At 31.1% G+C, this 18,636-nt stretch overlaps 2 protein-coding genes across 3 annotated transcripts; both read right to left on the bottom strand.

Annotated features, from left to right (window-relative positions):
* Positions 1-2,542: 2,542 nt before the first annotated feature.
* LOC105116340 (calcium-transporting ATPase 1-like) lies at positions 2,543-7,002 on the bottom strand. Of its 2 annotated transcripts, none has more exons than XM_011013657.1 (8): positions 6,721-7,002; positions 6,530-6,646; positions 6,174-6,400; positions 5,875-6,086; positions 5,678-5,780; positions 4,623-4,993; positions 4,016-4,517; positions 2,543-3,772 (listed from the first exon to the last, which is right to left on the bottom strand). In XM_011013657.1, exons 1-8 carry the CDS (start codon positions 6,875-6,877, stop codon positions 2,624-2,626), a joined length of 2,838 nt encoding a protein of 945 aa, XP_011011959.1. In that variant the 5' UTR covers positions 6,878-7,002; the 3' UTR covers positions 2,543-2,623. The 2 variants fall into 2 exon arrangements, with proteins under 2 accessions (XP_011011959.1, XP_011011958.1); XM_011013656.1 differs by having other exon boundaries at positions 6,530-6,652.
* A 6,108-nt stretch (positions 7,003-13,110) lies between these two features.
* LOC105116341 (CURVATURE THYLAKOID 1D-like protein) lies at positions 13,111-15,190 on the bottom strand. The gene is made up of 5 exons (XM_011013658.1): positions 14,979-15,190; positions 14,739-14,890; positions 13,574-13,678; positions 13,414-13,485; positions 13,111-13,328 (listed from the first exon to the last, which is right to left on the bottom strand). The coding sequence occupies exons 1-5, from the start codon at positions 15,106-15,108 to the stop codon at positions 13,257-13,259; spliced, it is 531 nt and encodes a 176-aa protein (XP_011011960.1). The 5' UTR covers positions 15,109-15,190; the 3' UTR covers positions 13,111-13,256.
* Between the last annotated feature and the right edge of the window lie 3,446 nt (positions 15,191-18,636).

Consider the following 18,636-nt stretch of genomic DNA (forward strand, 5'->3'; position numbering starts at 1 on the left):
TTTTCGACCAGTATCAAAAAAATTTATTATAACAAAAGTTAAATAGCATTGAGTTTTCACTATTCATCCTTTTACTATTTATCAAAATACAGGTTATTGTGTATTGAAATAGTGCAATGACATGGTTGTCATTACAAAAAAAAAAACTTGCTAGACATGCAGACAGGAGTGGAGTTATCTTTTCCATTAAATACATTTAACATTAAAAGAATGGTTGAGGATAAAATGGTTTGTTCATAGTTTTTAGAGTCTGGCACCGGGGAATGATATGGCAGCTAGATAGTTGGCACTGGGGTTAAATATCTCTGCCAAATTCTAGGCGCTTAGGCTAGACCCGCTCGCCTGGGTTGGTGTGGGGTTTTCAATGTTCACTAAAACATATATTATTAAGGATTGCAGCAGTATAATGATGTAATTATCCTTACCAAAAAAACTTGCTGAGCATGCAACTAGGGATGAGATTATTTTTTTCATGAGATATATTTAACATTAAAAAAAAATTATTAAGGTCAGAATGGTCTATTTGGGTTTTTTGAGATTTGACGTTAGAGAATGATATAATTGTTAGACATTTGACATTAAGATCAAACATATCTGCTAGACTTGCGTTCTTGGGCTTGTAGACTCACGCACCTGAGTTTGACATCACATATTGTTGTCCAACCCAAGCAAACATATCTTTATTATTATAAACAAATTATTATAAAAATTTTAAACATATGAGGAGTGTTTTAATATTTTTCACATTTTATTTTTGATTTTTTATTTGATAAGCCACTAGCACGTATATTACACACATCAGTAAATAGGCGATGTACGTGCCATTCCAGTGGTGCGTGTAACACCATCCGTTTGCCAAATTTAGCCATGCATTATCTCTCTAGATGCGCAACCGATATCAATTTTTCTTTTCTTTACTCTTTCATAAAAGCTAAAATGCATAATTATCCTCTTTGTTTGTTGTTTTTCAATTAGTTCTCATTATTTGAATTTCTTATTTCATCTTCTTTCTTTTATAGAAGTTTTTGTTCTTTAATTACAATATCTCATATGTTTTGTTTTTTATTTCAATACTCATTCTTTCAATTTTTTATTTTGTTTTTATTTCTTGTATAGTTTCAATCCTCCTAAATCCATCTCTATTTTTTGTTGGTGTTTCAGAATTCATCCTCTTTATTTTTATTTTTTATTTTGTTCATTTTTTTTATTTGTTTACAATTTAATTATTCAATTCTAATTTGTGTATATTATGTTTTTCAATTCAGTACTTTAACTTTTAATTTTTTATTTTTTCTCTTGGCTCTTTTATCAAAGTTTTTATAGTTTTTAATTTTACCCTTTAAATCAAATTTATGGTTTTTTTAATGGTAATAATATTTATTTTAGTTTGATCTTTTTTTGTTTGATTTCTTATTTATTTTATTTGCTTTTTGTCAAAGTTTTTATGATTTTTTTATTTTATTCATCAAAACAAGTTTATAATTTTGTTATTTCAATAATAATAATATTTTATTATAATAGTTGTAATAATTACGATATCAATAATTGTGATGATGATAGTAATAATAATAATAATTGTGATAATAACGATAATAATAATTATGATTGTGATTGTGATAGCAATAATAATAATAAAAATTATAATAGTATTAACAATAAAAATTTAAATTATTGTTAGTTATAGTGACATATATAATAATTATAACAATAACACAAAATAATAATAATAATAGCGATGATAATAACAATTAATATAATAATAATCATGATAATAATATTAATAATAATTATGATATTATTTATTGATAATAACATTAATAATAGTAGTTTTAATGATAATAACAATATTAGTAATGATAATAATAAACAATAAGAATAATAATTATAATAACAATAATAATAATAATAATGATAATTTATTATTCAATGTTGTATTTATTTGGAATTGAGTTTAATTATTTTTCTATATATATGATATTTTTTTATTTAGACTATGGATTGAAAAGTTTTCATGACTTAATATTTTTTTTATTTTGTGTTTTATTATTTATTTTTAAATTTTATTATTTAATATTGGTTTTTAAAAATAAAAAATAATCATTTAAATTTTTTTAAAATCTATTAAATAAACTAATTCCCATCAATCAAGCTCTTAAAATTTATGAATTGGGTTGGTGTTGGCAAGGGAGAGAGAGAGGAAGACTGGTCCGCTGCTGTGATGGCTGATCGAGAGTGGATGGGTTCTATGGTGGCTGGCTCTGCTAGTGTTATCTTGTTTACTGCTGGTTCGTGGTGGAGAGATGGGTGGCTGAGCCTTTCGAGTTGGTGGCTGGTTTGTTCGGGTTGCATAATGGAGGGAAAGGGAAGGTTGTTCTCTTCGGTGGTTGTGAGGATTCGGTGAGAGAGGGAGGAAGGGCTATGGGGCTTGTTCGATCTGGGCTGAATGGTCGGTGGTGGTCTATTGGCGCCATGAATAAGCATTACCATCCGTACATTTGTTGTGGCAATTTGCAAGGTCAATAATAGTGTGAGACCAGAGAAATTCCACATGAACTGTGGATGATCCTGTAAAAGCATAGAAGCTACATTATTCATTCTGAATAATATTCTCTTTCGCTGTTCTCTACAGCCATTCTCTGTATATCAAAATATAAATTCTCTTGACCACTTGACCAACTGTAAAATACACTAGAAAAAGCACAACCAAAAATCCAAAATATGAGAATGGCAAAGGAGTGAATCCCATTACTTCTCCAACTTTCGTGAAAGGAATTGCTATCCCAATGGCAGAGATCACCACCGTTGAACAGAGTACAGGCCACGAGGATATCTCCTGAATGAAGGGGATTTTCTCCGTTCGGATTAAGTGGAAAATTAGGGTCTGCATTAGAAGGCCTTCAATAAACCAAGCAGAATGGAAGAATTTGACATCGAATATGTAGTAATCACTGTAATAGAACCACAAAAAGATAAGGTTGGCCAGATCACAGAGGGTGCACACAGGGCCATTCCATAATATGAAGATGGGCAAACTTTTCTCAGACCATTTCTGGGGGGTCTTTACATATTCTTCTTCCATCTTGTCCCATGGGATTGCGATTTGACCCACACTGTAAAGGAAAGTTTGTGTAAGGAGCTGCCTCGGAGTCAATGGCTCAAATTCCAGCAACAGTGTTGCTATCAGGAGTGAGAGAACACTTCCTATGTTGGCTACAACAGACATTTTAATGTACTTCATGGTGTTGCCGTAAGTGAGGCGACCGTTCTCAACCCCAGCGACAAGTACATTCAGATCTTTCTCAAGTAAAATGATGTCTGCCAAGTCTTTTGCAACCGATGCACCTGAGTCAACTGATATACCGACGTTGGCAGCATCTATCGCGAGCGAGTCATTAACTCCATCCCCTAGGAATCCAACGACATGTTCACCAGCAGTCTGCAAGGATTGCACCACCCTTAGTTTCTGAGTAGGGGTTAGCCGAGCAAGCACCGTTGCACTTTTAACAGTCTCATGAAAGTCATCCTGATTTAGTTGCTCAAGTTCCGGTCCTGTAGTTACATTGGTGGTTCTAATGCCAAGTTCTTCGCAAATCCTTACTGCCAGAGATAGCGAGTCGCCTGTTAATACCTTTGCTTTTACTCCCTTCTCAGCTAGCCTCCATAGAGCCTGCTTTGCTGAGTCCTTTGGGGGGTCAAAGAACGTTATTACACCAAGGAAGACCATGTCTGATTCAGTGATCTCCTCATTGGCCATGTTTGGATGACTTCCTTGCTGCAAACATTACACAAAAATATACGAAGGTTATTTATCATGAGATGGCTGGATGGGATTGCTTGTTTTGTAAGCAAATTTTAGCCTGCCATGCATGACATGTTATGGAGGTTGTCTGCCAGGGAAAAAGAATAATTGCAAGGCTTAAATATTTGATGAACAATCAACATTTGTAGATTAGGGAAGTGATGTACGCAAAAAATTAACCTTGAGAAGAAATAAAACAGAGATATTGAGACACACCATTTGTAGCCTTTTTATCGCAACTCCTATTATCCTTAGTCCCTGGTTGCTTAATTCTTCTCCCATATTCAGAATCCTCTGGTAGTCTTCTGAAGAGAAGGTAAAAATTTCACTCCCATCAACATTGTCTATAAAAGAACAAACTCTCATCACTTCTTCCAATGCTCCCTTGGTTATCATGAATCTATCACAGGTGTGGCTATTTCTTCCTTGGTAAGCATTTGATTCAGTTTCCAAGATAACTGATACTCTTCTTCGTATAAAATCAAAAGGAATTTCATCTATTTTACTCCACTTGGATGGCTGGAATCTGTATCCATTTGTGAACACATATGCCAAAATGGCATCATCTAGAGGATATTTTTGATCAGTCTTGAAGTACGAATTCAGGAAGGCAAAGCGTAAAACCTTTTCCTGGGGTGAACCCCAGCTGTCAAGATGATTAACTATGATTGCATGGTTCATGGTGAGTGTACCAGTCTTGTCGATGCATAGGATATCCCTACGTAAACAAGTAAAACATACATGTATGTACATATAAATGCTGCTTGAGATTTGAGTAGACTAATAAGTCCAATATACGGGAAAATTAAGCATATAAACTTACATGGATCCCATATCTCGTATAACAGCTAAGCTTTTGACGATGCATCTGTCTCTGGCCATGACAAGTGCTCCTTTTGCAAGACTCGTGTTAACAATAAGGGGAAGCATATTCGGAGTTAGTGCACATGCAACTGATAGCCCGAAAAGAACACTCTCACTCACATCATGAGACTTAAGATAATCAGTCAATATTATGATTGCCATCACTACCAGCATTACGCTGATGAGCACGTAGGATATGCATCGGATGCCATCATTGAAGCCATCTGGTGGTTTTTTCTTTCCTATACTCGAAAACATGGTGCTCATGTAAGTCTTACATCCTGTCGAAACAACTAAACCCATTCCACTACCTGATACAACATTTGTTCCCTGAAATTATATGTATCTAATTAGCCCAGTACATGTTTCATTTCTCAGTACTATGTATGCTGTACATAAACATTCCAATCCGTAGCCAGTGAATCAATCCTACTGAAAAGTGAAAACCACCGTAATGGTTGGAAACCTTCTTTTTTTTTTCCTTCTTCTTCCTCTTTTATTAGTTTAGAAAATTATATGAAATTCTAAACACAAAAGGCCAGTCAAGAACGAGAAAGAAGGGCAATCACGATAGAGAACAACAATTGAGCACGCACACACCTAATAGTGACATATTCTTTGGTTTTCTCTGCTAGTCCTAACAGTATCCGAATTTTCAATTGCACCGAGTGGAGAATAAACACGAGTTCTCGTACAGATCAAGAACAACACAAATGTTTCAAAATCCCTTGAAATATTTCTGTCCCATTTGAGTAGGATTGCACGCAACCCCATCCCCTAACACCATTACATTTAATGTATTCCCTAACTACTGTAATTCCCAACTCCTGCATGCTAAAATAGACTCTTAGACAGAACTCCAGTAAAATAAAATGCATACATGGTGTCAGAATTGATTCGTTCTAGGATAATAAACTCATGTATTTCCCAATTTTATCACTCTGTTAAGATAGGAATCCGAATTCTGAACGTAATAGTATTGAGGCTAAAAATTCGACACATAATCTTACATACCATGAAGCAAATATTTTTCAACTCTAGCAAAGGAGTTCTCTGATTTTCTTTAGCATCTGCTGTTTTTTCAGTTATCCAGGACTCGCCTGTCAATGAGGACTGACTGTTCATAAGAGCAGGATGTGTTAATTTGTTCTATAATTAGCTCAAGCGGATAGCAAGGGAATGATGTGAAAGATACATATAATTAGAAATACCTGACGGAAAGGTTCTTCGAAGATAGTAGTCTAACATCACCAGGAAAAAGGTCTCCAGGTTCAAAAATAACGATGTCCCCAGGAACAATATCCCTTTGATCAACTTGAACTATCAACTCTGTCTGAATAACTCTGCCAGCACATCTTTGAACTTTAATCGGGCATCTTACAAACTCAGAGAGTTTCATGGCAGCTTTTGAACTAGTGTATTCCTGAAGTGGGCATCAAGAAAATGATGTGAGCTGGCAGAGGAGTGTTGGTTATAGAGAAGAGAACAAAATTAACTAAGCGGAAAATACCTGATAGAATCGAAGGGATACACTTATAAAAACTAATATGAGCATAATGCATCCATTTGGACTATCACTCGCTATGTAGGAGAGGGCAGACAGTATGATCAAAATAATATTGAAAGGGTGGAAGAAGGCATGCCACAGAAGATGCCACCAATTTGCAAAAGTATGTTCAAGAGGAACATTTGGACCATTTTCTCTCAACCTCCTCTCAGCTTCAGTGAAGCTCAAGCCTGCGCAAATAATACAAATACAGATAAGCAAATCTAATACCAAAATGGTAACAAGAAGTCATGATTTCTGCAGACATTAAATCTTAGCTTCCCCAATCAAATATATATATGTCTGCATCTATTGCTTACCCCTTTCTGTGGAGCGAACGTACTCAAAAACCAAATCTTTATCCGATTGTGCCAAGGCGTATAGCCAAGAATACACCTTCTCTTCTTCCTCCGACCTCTGGCTCCCATCAGATTTATCTGCACCTTAATCAAGTATCTAATTTGCATCAAATATTATTCAAAATCTTAATTAAATATGTCAGTCTACTTACTTCCAGATACTGCAAGGCGTCCCAGTCCCAGGTAGTTAAAGACAGATCTGGGGAACGTCAAGTATTTACGAGGATTCTTTATGAGATTTTCTTGAATAGAACCGTTTTGATTGTTTGCATTTGCAGAGAGGATAGAGAAGAATTTGGGAAATCCCATAACTGACCATGAATGGATGAGGCAAGCGAGAGTAGAATTGTAATGTGGGTTTTGAATCGAAGAATACAGGAGGATATGTATGGTCTAAAGATGTGGATCAGCTTTCCTTCTTCTCTGCTTCTTAAACCCCAACCACCAGACTTTCAAAAGACCGTTAGGTGCAGCAGCTGAGCGCGCATCAACAGTCGAAAAGTTGTGCATTCAACCGCACCGGATTTTTATTTTTACAATCGTATTTGAGCTTTGATTGGACCGACCGATGTAAAAGTATTTTTAAAAATATTTAAATTTTTATATTATTTTATATAAAAATATTTTTTAATATTTTTTTTTTTGTTTCAGCTATAGATTACAGTGAAAATAAATTAAGGAATAAAACAAAAATGTGATGATCAAAATGTCAGAGAAATATCCAAATTGAAAAAATAATCTAATCTTTAAATTTTAAAGATAAAATTTTTTTCAGTAGAGGAAAAAGAAAAAAACCTTGTTAAAATATAACCCTAGTGAAAATAAAAGAGATTTTTTTAATTAACCTCAAATGATTAAATAAAATAATTCTAAGTAATGCGAGGGCGATGGGATTGAATTAAAAAAAAGGTGTTATGTTATAAGTTTATGAGGAGGATTAGTGGAGCAAAAAAATAAAACAAGAGATAGAAAAATATAAAGGGCAAAAAAAAATGAACTACAAATAATTCATTTCTTCCATTATTAGTCGGTGGTTTGAATGGAGAGAGAGGAAGAGGGTTTGATTGATTTTTGTACTTAATTTCTTGCAAAATACATCAAAAAAGATGTCTTGAGAGTGATTACAATCTAGTTAGTCAATCAAGAGAGGTGATTTTAGTGTTAAAGGGTTGTTTTGAAAAAGATTTATAAGCTAAGGTTTGTAAAAAAAGAAAACGAGAATTTAGGTTTTCTTACAATTATTTCTTAAATCATTATCCAATGAGTATTTTTAAAGTGATTAATTGTTATTATTATGTGTTTTTGAAAAAGAGATTCAATTGTTGTTGTAAATCATTATTCAATTGTGGGATGGATGGAATGGATAAGGAATTTTAGAAAGAAAGAAGAAGAATGTTTCGGTCAAAAAGAAAAAAATTGGGGCATTAGAGTTTTGACAAGTGTTTTTAGCCTAAGAAATGGAGTGAGAATATGTCCATAACCATGTGAAGTTTAGTTTTCTTGGAGATCAAGACGTTAGCCATGGTCCAAAGGAGGAAGCCTAGAAGATTAATCCTCTTTTTCAACCATAAACAAGCCATCAATCGAATAATCAACCAACAATGCTGTTTATTTTTATATTTTAAAAGATTTTAAAAAATTAATTTTTTATTTTTAATTAATTTTTTTAAATCATTTTGATATACTAGTACTATAAATTATTTTTAAAAAATAAAAAAATATATTTTTAAATAAAAATATTTTTAAAAATAATCATTGTTATACTTATAAAGTGATTAATTAATTCAAATAAAATATCATTAATAAAATAATAAAAATATTAAAAGAATAATTCTTAGGATGGAAAAACAATAACATATTCTCTCACTCTATAGACAGGTAGATACGTAGATATATACCTGTTTACAAACAGCGTACTCTCTCGCTCTATAGAGAGACACCTGTCTGTCTACAGGGTGAAAGAGTACGCTGTCTATAGAGTGAGAATGTGTGTGTATGTAGAGAGAGAGAGGTAGAGAGAGCGGGACACTTCTTTCCTACTTTAGCTTCTCACAATTTATAGAGCTTCAGCAAAAATGGCTATTGTGTCTTGTAACAGGAGTTATAGTCTTCAGCCTATAACAAATCGAAAAGAGAGTCCCGCATAGGGTTATATAAGAGCGAACATCCATGCCTTTTTCTCTCTACATTTTAGCTAAAATACTTACAAATATATTTTAGCATATTATTACTTGTTAATTGCAAGCAAAATCCCCTATTAGTTTTAAATTCTAGGATTAAGTTACCTTTCTTGAGCTTTTAAGTGAGCTTCTCTTTTTTCTTTTTAAACTATACAAGTTCTGATTGAAGTGAAAAACATTCACCAAAAAGGTATTGTTTTCCACCAGTTCACCACAGATGACTAGTCAGAATGTGATTCTTAATAAAAAAATAAGTGTGCTATCAATGCCATCCATATTCGCAGAGAAAAGGAAGCTCATTAGGAGAAAGATAAATTAAAAAAACCAACAACAGCCGCACTAATTGACAAATATATAGTAGAACTTGTTCATTAACATTTGAAAGTCTAGCCATACCCATGAGCAAGATAACTACCTAATACGAACAATAATTATATATGTACAAGTGAAAACTTGTCCAAATGTATTCTTCTCCTTGACCCACTAACTAGATAAAACTATTCAGTGAAGTATACCTCAGCATGAGGCAGAGCTGGAAAATAAATTAAAGAGTATTATCTTTCTGTCTACCTAGTCTCCATCACCAGAGTAAATTATTATTAGATGCAACCAAGTGAAAATTCTCAAGGACTTGGATCTACTAATCAGTTGTTAGAGGAAATCCCAGATAAAAGTTACTTATTCACATGAATAACTTGAAATCCTCATTAAAATTCTAGGACCTGGATCTACTAATCAGTTGTTGGAGAAAATCCCGAATAAAAGTAACTTATTCACATGAATAACTTGAAATCCTCATTAAAATTCTTTCTAGAACATTGATCCATGATATGATATTATAGGATTTGTTGTTCACAATCCTAGGATGGGAAAAGCACATATAATACGGTTTTACAATTCTAGTTTATTAATGGCTAAAAGTGAAGTTCTCTCTAGATAGAAACGATATTAATAAGTAGAAAGCAATTAATCCAACTCAACCAGTTTATAAAAGGGAAACCTGAGGGGGAGAGAGAGAGAATAAACTTTCTTTTCTAGGTAGCATCAAGTCTTAAAAGCTGTATGGTAGCCTTTTACTTTCTACATGTTAACAATATATGATGCATGGTCCCGGAGGTGTAGCCTAATGGCAAAGTGCTTGAGTTCTATATAGTAAATCTTGAGTTTGAGTCAGGTAATACATTTCTTATAAGAACTTAAGACAGTTAGAATTTTACTCGCTCACCTGAACCTATAAAATACGCTTTTTAGGAGCAAGTTTCCTTGAATCCATATATATATATATATATATATATATATATGAGTGGAGTGAAATGTAATGAAAACATTAGTAAAATAGTTTCTCAAATGTTTCAGTATCATAAACTTCTTCTCAATTTTGTGCTTAATAAACTAACCATGAAAGAGCATATATGCAGCACAAGATGATTCTAAACACATCGGATCTCTTTCTCGTGTCAATGTTAGGGGAATATTTACTTGAAAGTTACAACATTATTTTTTTGGTGATTTCATAAAGGAAAAACACATATCTCTAAGGATAAACAAGACTAACCACAGGCCTGGAAAATATTCAAATTAGAAGTTAGATTTTTTTTTAATAAAAAAGCACATCATGTATACAGAAAATTAATAGTAAGGCAACCAATGCATACAGAAAATTAATAAGGCAATGGGTTTGTCTCAGCTTTTAATAACTTTTCATAGCAAAAGAAGAAAAAGAAGAAGAAGATAGATACAAACCGGGTTTCTATTATCTCAGTAGCAAAATAACAATCCCAACACACAGTCAAAGCAAGAAAAATTAAAGTTTTAGATGTTTTTAGTTTCAACAAACCTTAAAACAAATAGATACAGCAAGAAGAAGGAAAGCATATCCAATTAGAACGTCAAAGTTCTTAAGTTCTTAAGAAGAACCCTTAAAAAGCTTCAAGCACCATATCCCTACTTTGTCTCGCATGCATAAACAAAATAATGTTTTTCACTTTCTATTTATAATGTTCATCTATTTTTTTCAATAAATCCTATGTAAAACCCAAAACAAAACCCGGATTAAGAAATTAAAAAAAAAAACAAACGTAAGCTAATACAAAAGGGGTTGGGTTGTATAAGAAAGAGTGGAGCTTTACTTGCAAGGTGAGAGAAGAACAAGAACTAAGAGAGACGCTTCAATCGAGACTGATATACTAGAATGTTTTATTGTTTAAAAAAAAATTAAAAAAAATTAAATTTATTTTTTATTTTAAATTAGTATTTTTTTAGATTATTTTGATGTGCTGATATCAAAAATAATTTTTAAAAAATAAAAAATATATTATTTTAAAACATTCATGTAGGAGTGATCATTTTCAACTTGGTTTAGTTTTTATATGTAAAAAAAAGTTACCAAACTGAATTTTTTTAAAATAGATACCAGTTCAAATTGACCAGTTTTAGTTCGGTTTAGTTTTTTAGAACAAAAACCGGTTTGACTCGGTTTTGGCTAGGAATTTTTTACGATTTGGCTATTTTTTTATTTTTTCAATTTGGTTTAATTTTTTAGGTTTCAAGCATATAAAACCAAAATCAAAACGAACTAGGTGGTTTTTTCAAAATTTTAATCGGTTTAATCAGTTTTTTTCACAATTTTATTTTTTTAGTTATTTTTTTCTAGTTTTTTTTGTTTAATCAATTTTTTGATATTTCAATTTTTTTACTCACCCTTACATTTTTGAATGAAAAATGTTTTGAAAATCAACCACAATCACACTCCTAAACAGGCTCTAAAAAAAGATAGAGTTGTAGAAGATGACAGGGAGTCATAGGTATTAGACCCAATCCAAGGTTGACCTAGTCAAGGAGCAGGGTTTTAAGTTACACGGATTGACTCGGATTAACCCATGTTAGCTCGAATCAACCCCAAAAAATAAAAATTAAATTAAATTTTTAATATTTCATATGAAAAAATTAAAAAACAATTCATGTGAATAAATATTATACATGTTATAAATAATGAACTTTAAAAGATTATTTTAAAAGGTTTTTTATTTTGTATTGAAAAAATATCATGTTAATATATTATCATTTTAAGTTGAACTATTTAAATCACATAGGATTTTTATCTCATATTAAAAAATATATAATTTTTTTTCTTATTAATATAGAGTATATATAGGTTTCAAATCTCATATTGAAAAAATAATTTTTTCCTTGTAAGTATAGAGTATATATACTAAAAAGTTTTAAATATTACATTAAAAAATAAAATATTCTTCTAATATTTATATAATAAACTTTGAAAATAATTAATAACCTACTAATATATATATATATATATATATAATTTCTAACTCAGAAAAAAAACACATTTGAAAAAAATACAAATCTCAAGCAGATAATTTTTGTTATTTAGGTTATAAGTTAATCAAGTTTTGATAATTTTTGTTATTTATAATTTTTTGATTTATCTGTACTAGTCTAACCAATCAGGTTATGAATTAATCAAGTTTTGATGATTTTTGTTATTTATAGTCTTTTATCTTACCTAAACTGGTCTAACTACCAAGTTAACTCCATAACCAAGTTAACTCGATCGATAACCTGTTAAACAAGTTGAGGTTTAATAAATGATTTTATCTTACCTAAACTGGTCTAGCTACCAAGTTAACTCAATCCATAACCTGTTAAACAAGTTGAGGTTTAATAACTATCCTTTAAAAGAAAAGGAAGACATTTGAGTAAAAAAGTTTGTCGCAGTATTAAAATTGTACTATTATAGACAATTTGTATACAATTAAAAAAGAAATAAATCGATCATCCGATTAAATCAACAGGTGGGTTATTCTCCATTAATGTCCAGCCGAGCACAAAGAAGTGGAAAAAGATAAACGAGCATCACTTTGTCCAAGTCCAACCTATGGAACTTTTGTCCCATGAATATACTTTATGCATGCCTAATGAATGATAGAGAATGTGTACGAGGAAAATATATGCTCGTTAATTTGGCTTTCGTGGAGACCGACTTCATGCCTAGCAGATATCTTGTTAAATAAAAGACAACGATATACAGGAACCCTTTTCTAGTATAAGAACCTTTCCCCCAAATCTCTAATGATGCCTCTTTTGTGAAAAACCAGAATAGCTTTGTGAGGATTATAGGAACTCAAGTAAACATTAGTGGAAAATTTCTGGCAGTTGCGTGCCGGGAATAGCTATGTTCCTTGTTCCTTGTTACCAAACTTCTAATGGCCTATTCTCTGCTCTTCGTAGTCCGACTGACCAAAAATATGTAGCTGCGCAAGCAAGCTTATACATGCTGCAAAGAAGCAAAATCAGAACCTCGTATGTACCATGTGATATTATCTGTAATGAGGTATTTGGCATGGAGTAACAGAATAACTTCATTTCGAAAAGGGAAAAATATCTCGACAATGTACTTTCTTTTTGTTGACAGAACTTTGGAGGAACCTAGATCACACATCAGGAAAACATGTCTATGACCGCATTCAACCATTCCTGTGAGATTCATGTCAATCATCATCAGAGCCAAGGACCTGCTGCTTAAACTCTGCAACTTCGGCAGCCAACTCATCCCTATTTTTCTGCATAACACAGACACAAGACATTGATCAGTTGATTCTTGCAGTGCACAATTATTTTGAATTCCAAAACAATTCAGATTACAACCTTGAAAAGCAGATATCGGGTGGCGAACCAGGTGGTGTAGCCAAAACCCACAACTTCCATCAATTTTGGAAACTGAAGCCATGAAAATGGAACTTATTCAAACAAGGTTATTCATTGTTCCGAGGAGCTTCAAAACTATCAAATAAATGAACATACGAACCAATGGAATAGAATCAACAGCACCAACAACAGCTACAACCAGCCAAAAGGCAACCAGGGCACCACTTGCATAAAAAAGAACAGAAAATGCATCTTCAGGGTCAAACTGCAAATTTTAAACAAGCAAGGTATCAATATTCCTAAATGCAAGGAATAGAAAGTTTTCAATCCTCCCACCCCCAGTTCCATCTCAGGAAAAAAATAATCCAAAAAAATCCATACAAGGCAGCACCCAGAACCATTGTACAGTGGCCTCTAAAAAGAGAAAACAGGGTGAAAAAATTGCAGGTATCAACCAAAAAGCAGCTTTCAATGGGCAACTTGTTTTCTACCGACCCTTTCACAATCCAAATCACACTACTAAGTCAGTAAAATTAAGAGAAACAGGGCCCGGGGGACATAAAATAATCCAACAGATTGACAAAGCAAAATGCGAGTGTCTGGGAATCATCTCCTTTCACAGATGGTTCTCCGCAGCTACTTTTGCATTGAGGTTAGACCCAGGTAAGATGTATATTAATAGACCATTCTCAACGGATCTAGGATGTAGAAAAAGCTTCTGATTTTGATAAAAAGAATGGAACGGAAGAGCATCAGTGTCAACTAGGATTGTTAAAACATATGAAACAAAAGTTTGATTCCTAACCTGGGGTGCCCAGATGGTACTAGGGATCCAACTTGATCAAGCACATGTAAATATATAAACTTTTACTACTTTCCATTACTCATCATGCAGACAAATTTGCATTAGAAGTTATGGATCTGTTGAGATAGATTATTCAAAAGGAGCATACCGCAAGCAAAAGTCCAAAAATCAAGGAGAGAAGATAAGGGATAAAAGAAAGAAGAAAAAACTCAATTAAGTGTAAAGATTGAAAAAAAAATAATCAAAAGTAGCACTGGAAAATATGAATTTGTCAAAAATGTGTTGCTCAGGTAACCGCTCAGGAATGAATTTCATCAAAACTCTCATAACCTTTTCATACTCATCATAGCAACAACTTTGCATTAAAAAAAAAAAGAAAAAGAAAATCCCATTGGAAGCTGATAGTGGATGAGATGATGAAATAAATATTAGAGAATCACAAGGAAAACGATTAAATAGATGAGAAGGGAGAGGTTAAATTTATTAGGAACACAAAACATACAAACTTTGCTTTCCTCACCAGCTTAAATAAAAACTCATCACTGACTTGAGCTGCTGTTGCTTCCTCAGTTTCAGTTTCGGTGAGTGCTGGACTTTCTTCCACCGCCACTGCACCATTTCGATCTTCTTTAACATATTGATTTGGTTCCTCAGAGAACGTTGCTCTGATACCTAAAAAAGTTAAGAAAAAGTTACCATAAAATCCAACCAAATACAAAAACAAAACAAAAAATGTAAAACCTAGGGTTCTGTATCGTACGGGAGTAGAGGCGGCGGCTGCTGGTGGGGGAGATTAGGGTTTTCTGGAGAGTGAGAGAGGTCTTGGGGCGGAAGTGATAGGGAATTTTGGGGTGATTTGATGTGCAGGGAGTTGTTGAACACAGCTCCATTACCGCTTCCTTTCCTTGTCAAAGCCTGTGTCTTTGGAAGGCCAAAATGGGTGCTCCCGCTGCATCTCTCGGTTTTCTGCTTCTTCTTATGGTAGTTCAATTTTACTCTTCTATCCTCTTGTTTAGGGTTTACCAAGTCCATATCATACATAGATCTCTACAAGGGTACCACTCCGTAAAATAACATAGCTTTATCCTTACTAAATAATATAGAGGCGTGCTATTAGTTTTTGTAGCAACTATTAAATATTAAAATAAGTTTTAATTTTATATTCCATTTTTTATCATGTTTCAATTTAAGAAATATATAACTTTATTCATTTATAAGTAATTCAAAAATAAACTATTGAAATTTAAAAAACAAATACTATAAAATAGTTGAATCCATACACACGTTTGCGTTGAATAATTAAAATAAATAGTGGCTAGTTATTTAACCTGTATTTCATTTAGAATTATAAATATTTTTTTAAAAAAATATTAAGTATGCAAGTTATTTCAATGATTTTTGTGATGAAAAATTTTAAATATAAATTAAAAATTTTATCCAATCATCAAACTAAATAAATCAAGAACTATTCATGTCAATAAAAAACATTGCTAATAATAATCAAAAAATAAAATGCAAAAATAAGTCATTCACCCAATTATATTTACTAAACTTATTTATTTAAATAAATAAAATATAAATCTATCCTAAAAAATAATGACTTAAATGATAAATATAAATAAAATTGACTAAATAGATCTACACCATAAGAAAATATTACACAAGGCTAAACATATCAACAAAATATAAGGAATAAATACCTACCATATACATATATATAAGCTTCAAAAGAACCCGGAAGCCAACTCAGGTCATCAAATCAAACACATGATCTATGACATGAAATTAGAATAACCCCATATATAGGAACCCAAAAAAATACCAACAAAAAAAAAATTGTAAAAAAGAAAAAAAAAGTTTACCCAGGCTAATCTTCCAAATTTATAACCAATACTATAAGATTAGAGTGACATCATTAAAAGCAAACCAAAAAAAATAAAAAAGTAAAACTCTTAATCAAATAAATATTAAAGGATAAAATTAAAAAAAATCAATGCAAAATTAAACAAATTACAATTAAAATAATTAGGATGAAATTCAACATAAAAATTAAATAAAATTAAATGTCCAAGGATGAAATTGAAAGAAAAACAAATCAATTAAGAAAATGATAAAAACAAATAGCAATTAAAAGAATTAGAACTAAATTTGACCATAAAAAATGAAAATAGATGCTTAAGGATGTAATTGAAAAAACCAAATCAAACAAAAAAATGATTCAAAATAAAAAAAATAACAATTAAAAGAATAAGGACCATATTTGATAAAAAAAAAAAAATCAAACTACTAGGGATTCAATAAAAAAAAAAATCCAATTAGCAATAATTAGTGTAAATAAAACAATTACAAATTAAATGAAAAATGACTAAATCAAAAGAAAAAAGAAATTGAAAGGCTGATATGATTTTTGTATGGTTAACATATAATTCAAGGAAGAAAGACAAGGAAAAAAAAAGTAAATTGGTGTCAAATCAGACCCAACTATCATACACGCGTTATCTAAAAAAAAAACATTAAAATGAATCAAATGATATGGCAAAATTGTGATTAAAACTATTAGAATGAGTCACATGTGTTGTCAAAAGGTGGCTAACGCACATGAGACGCGTGCTAATAATTGTTTTTTTGTATAAAAATAAAAATATTCTTAATACTAAACAATAATAACCAAAACATTATTATGAAATTACAACAAAGTCTTTAAAGCTAAGGCTAAAAAATTTGAATGAAAAGAGTAATAAAGTAATTACACTGTTAATTGATTTGTAGGGAAAAAAAACTCCTAGAACTAAAAACAAATAATAAAATAAAAATAATTATGAATTCACAATCAAGCATTTTAATGGTAAAGGTAATTGGACAATTCAACTGCTCATTCTTATTGTTAACTTTTTAAGGGTAATAATTTAATTAAAGTGTTATAAAAATAAAAAAACTGTTGCTCGCAAACAAATAAATAATGATAAAATAACCATCTGTAAAAATTATTTTACCCTTCAAGCAAAGTTTTATAAATAAAAACGGTAAGGAATAAAATAATAATTTTATTGTAATTCAAGATATATTTTACTGTAGATTGAGCTACAATGAAACACCCACCTAGTTTAATTTTTTAGTTAATTAATTCCTGGCGTGTAGTGTATGTAAAATTTATAAACTCTGTACATGCTCCACTAGTATTCAATCCTACTTGATAATTTGTTTTTCTTTTTAAAAAATCTACATTAAAAAACAATAAAAAATATGAATACATACAAATTTTAATCCAAAAGTTACGACTCTGTTAGTATAAGTCTTAATATCGAATTTGGTAGAGAATAAATGTATTGTTCAATACTTTTATTTTTCTATAAAAAATTGAATATTCAAACTTTTTTAACATGTTTTTATCTATAAAAACATTCCTAAAAAAACAAAAAGCATATATATATATATATAAAGAATAATCTGAAATAGATTTAGATAAAATATTTAATCTCATAACACTCCTTATGTACCTAGTTGTTTTTAATAAAAATTTTATTTATAAACAATTATCCTTGCTTATAAAACGATGTCTACCCGAAATAATTATTTAAAAAAAAATCATGAAATTAGCATCTTATGCTTGCATTTAATCAATTAAATTCATTTAATTATAAAAAATCTTTTAAAAAATTAAATTTAAAAATAGAATGACAATTAAAAAAACACAAGAGAAAAAAATTATAACTCGAGTCATTTTTAAAGTCAATGAGAAATCCTATAAAGAAAAAAATTAATGGAATTCAATCTCCAATTAGATAAATATTAAAGGATAAACATAAAAAACTTGAGCTTAAAAAGAGAGGGGGAGTTAATCTCTAAAACATGTAAATCGTGAAATTCTAGACTCGAGTTCAATTAAAAAGTTTAATTCACAACTAATATAATATTAAGGGATGAAATTGAAAAAAATATCAATTTAAAAAAATTATCAAGGTAAAAATAAAAAGTAATAAAAAGAACGAATATCAAATCTAATGAGAGAGAAAAAAAACTAATGGAGGATGGGCATGAAATTTGAAAGATGAAATTAAAAAAGAATTCTAATTTTAGAAATTATTCAAAGTAAAATAAATTGTAATTAAAAAAACATGAATCAAATTTAAAGGAATAACAAATTGAAAAGCTGCTTTGAAACTTTAAAGGGGCATGCATAAAAATCAAGGAAGAGAGATAAAAAAAAAGAGAGTTATAAATGTCAAATCGAGTGACAATTAACAACACGCACCGCCTCATAATAAAGGATGCGGGAAATTGCCAATATTCTAATGCTTGCAACTGACACGACGAAAAGATTGATGTCTTCTCCCAAGTGCAGGAGTATCGAAGTAATAAATAACCCGGCAAGACCAGGGTCGAACCACAGGGAGGTTAATTGTACAAATTATAAACAA

This window comes from Populus euphratica, unplaced genomic scaffold, assembly GCF_000495115.2.
Source record: "Populus euphratica unplaced genomic scaffold, PopEup_1.0 scaffold910.1, whole genome shotgun sequence".
NCBI classification, from domain to species: Eukaryota; Viridiplantae; Streptophyta; class Magnoliopsida; order Malpighiales; family Salicaceae; genus Populus; species Populus euphratica.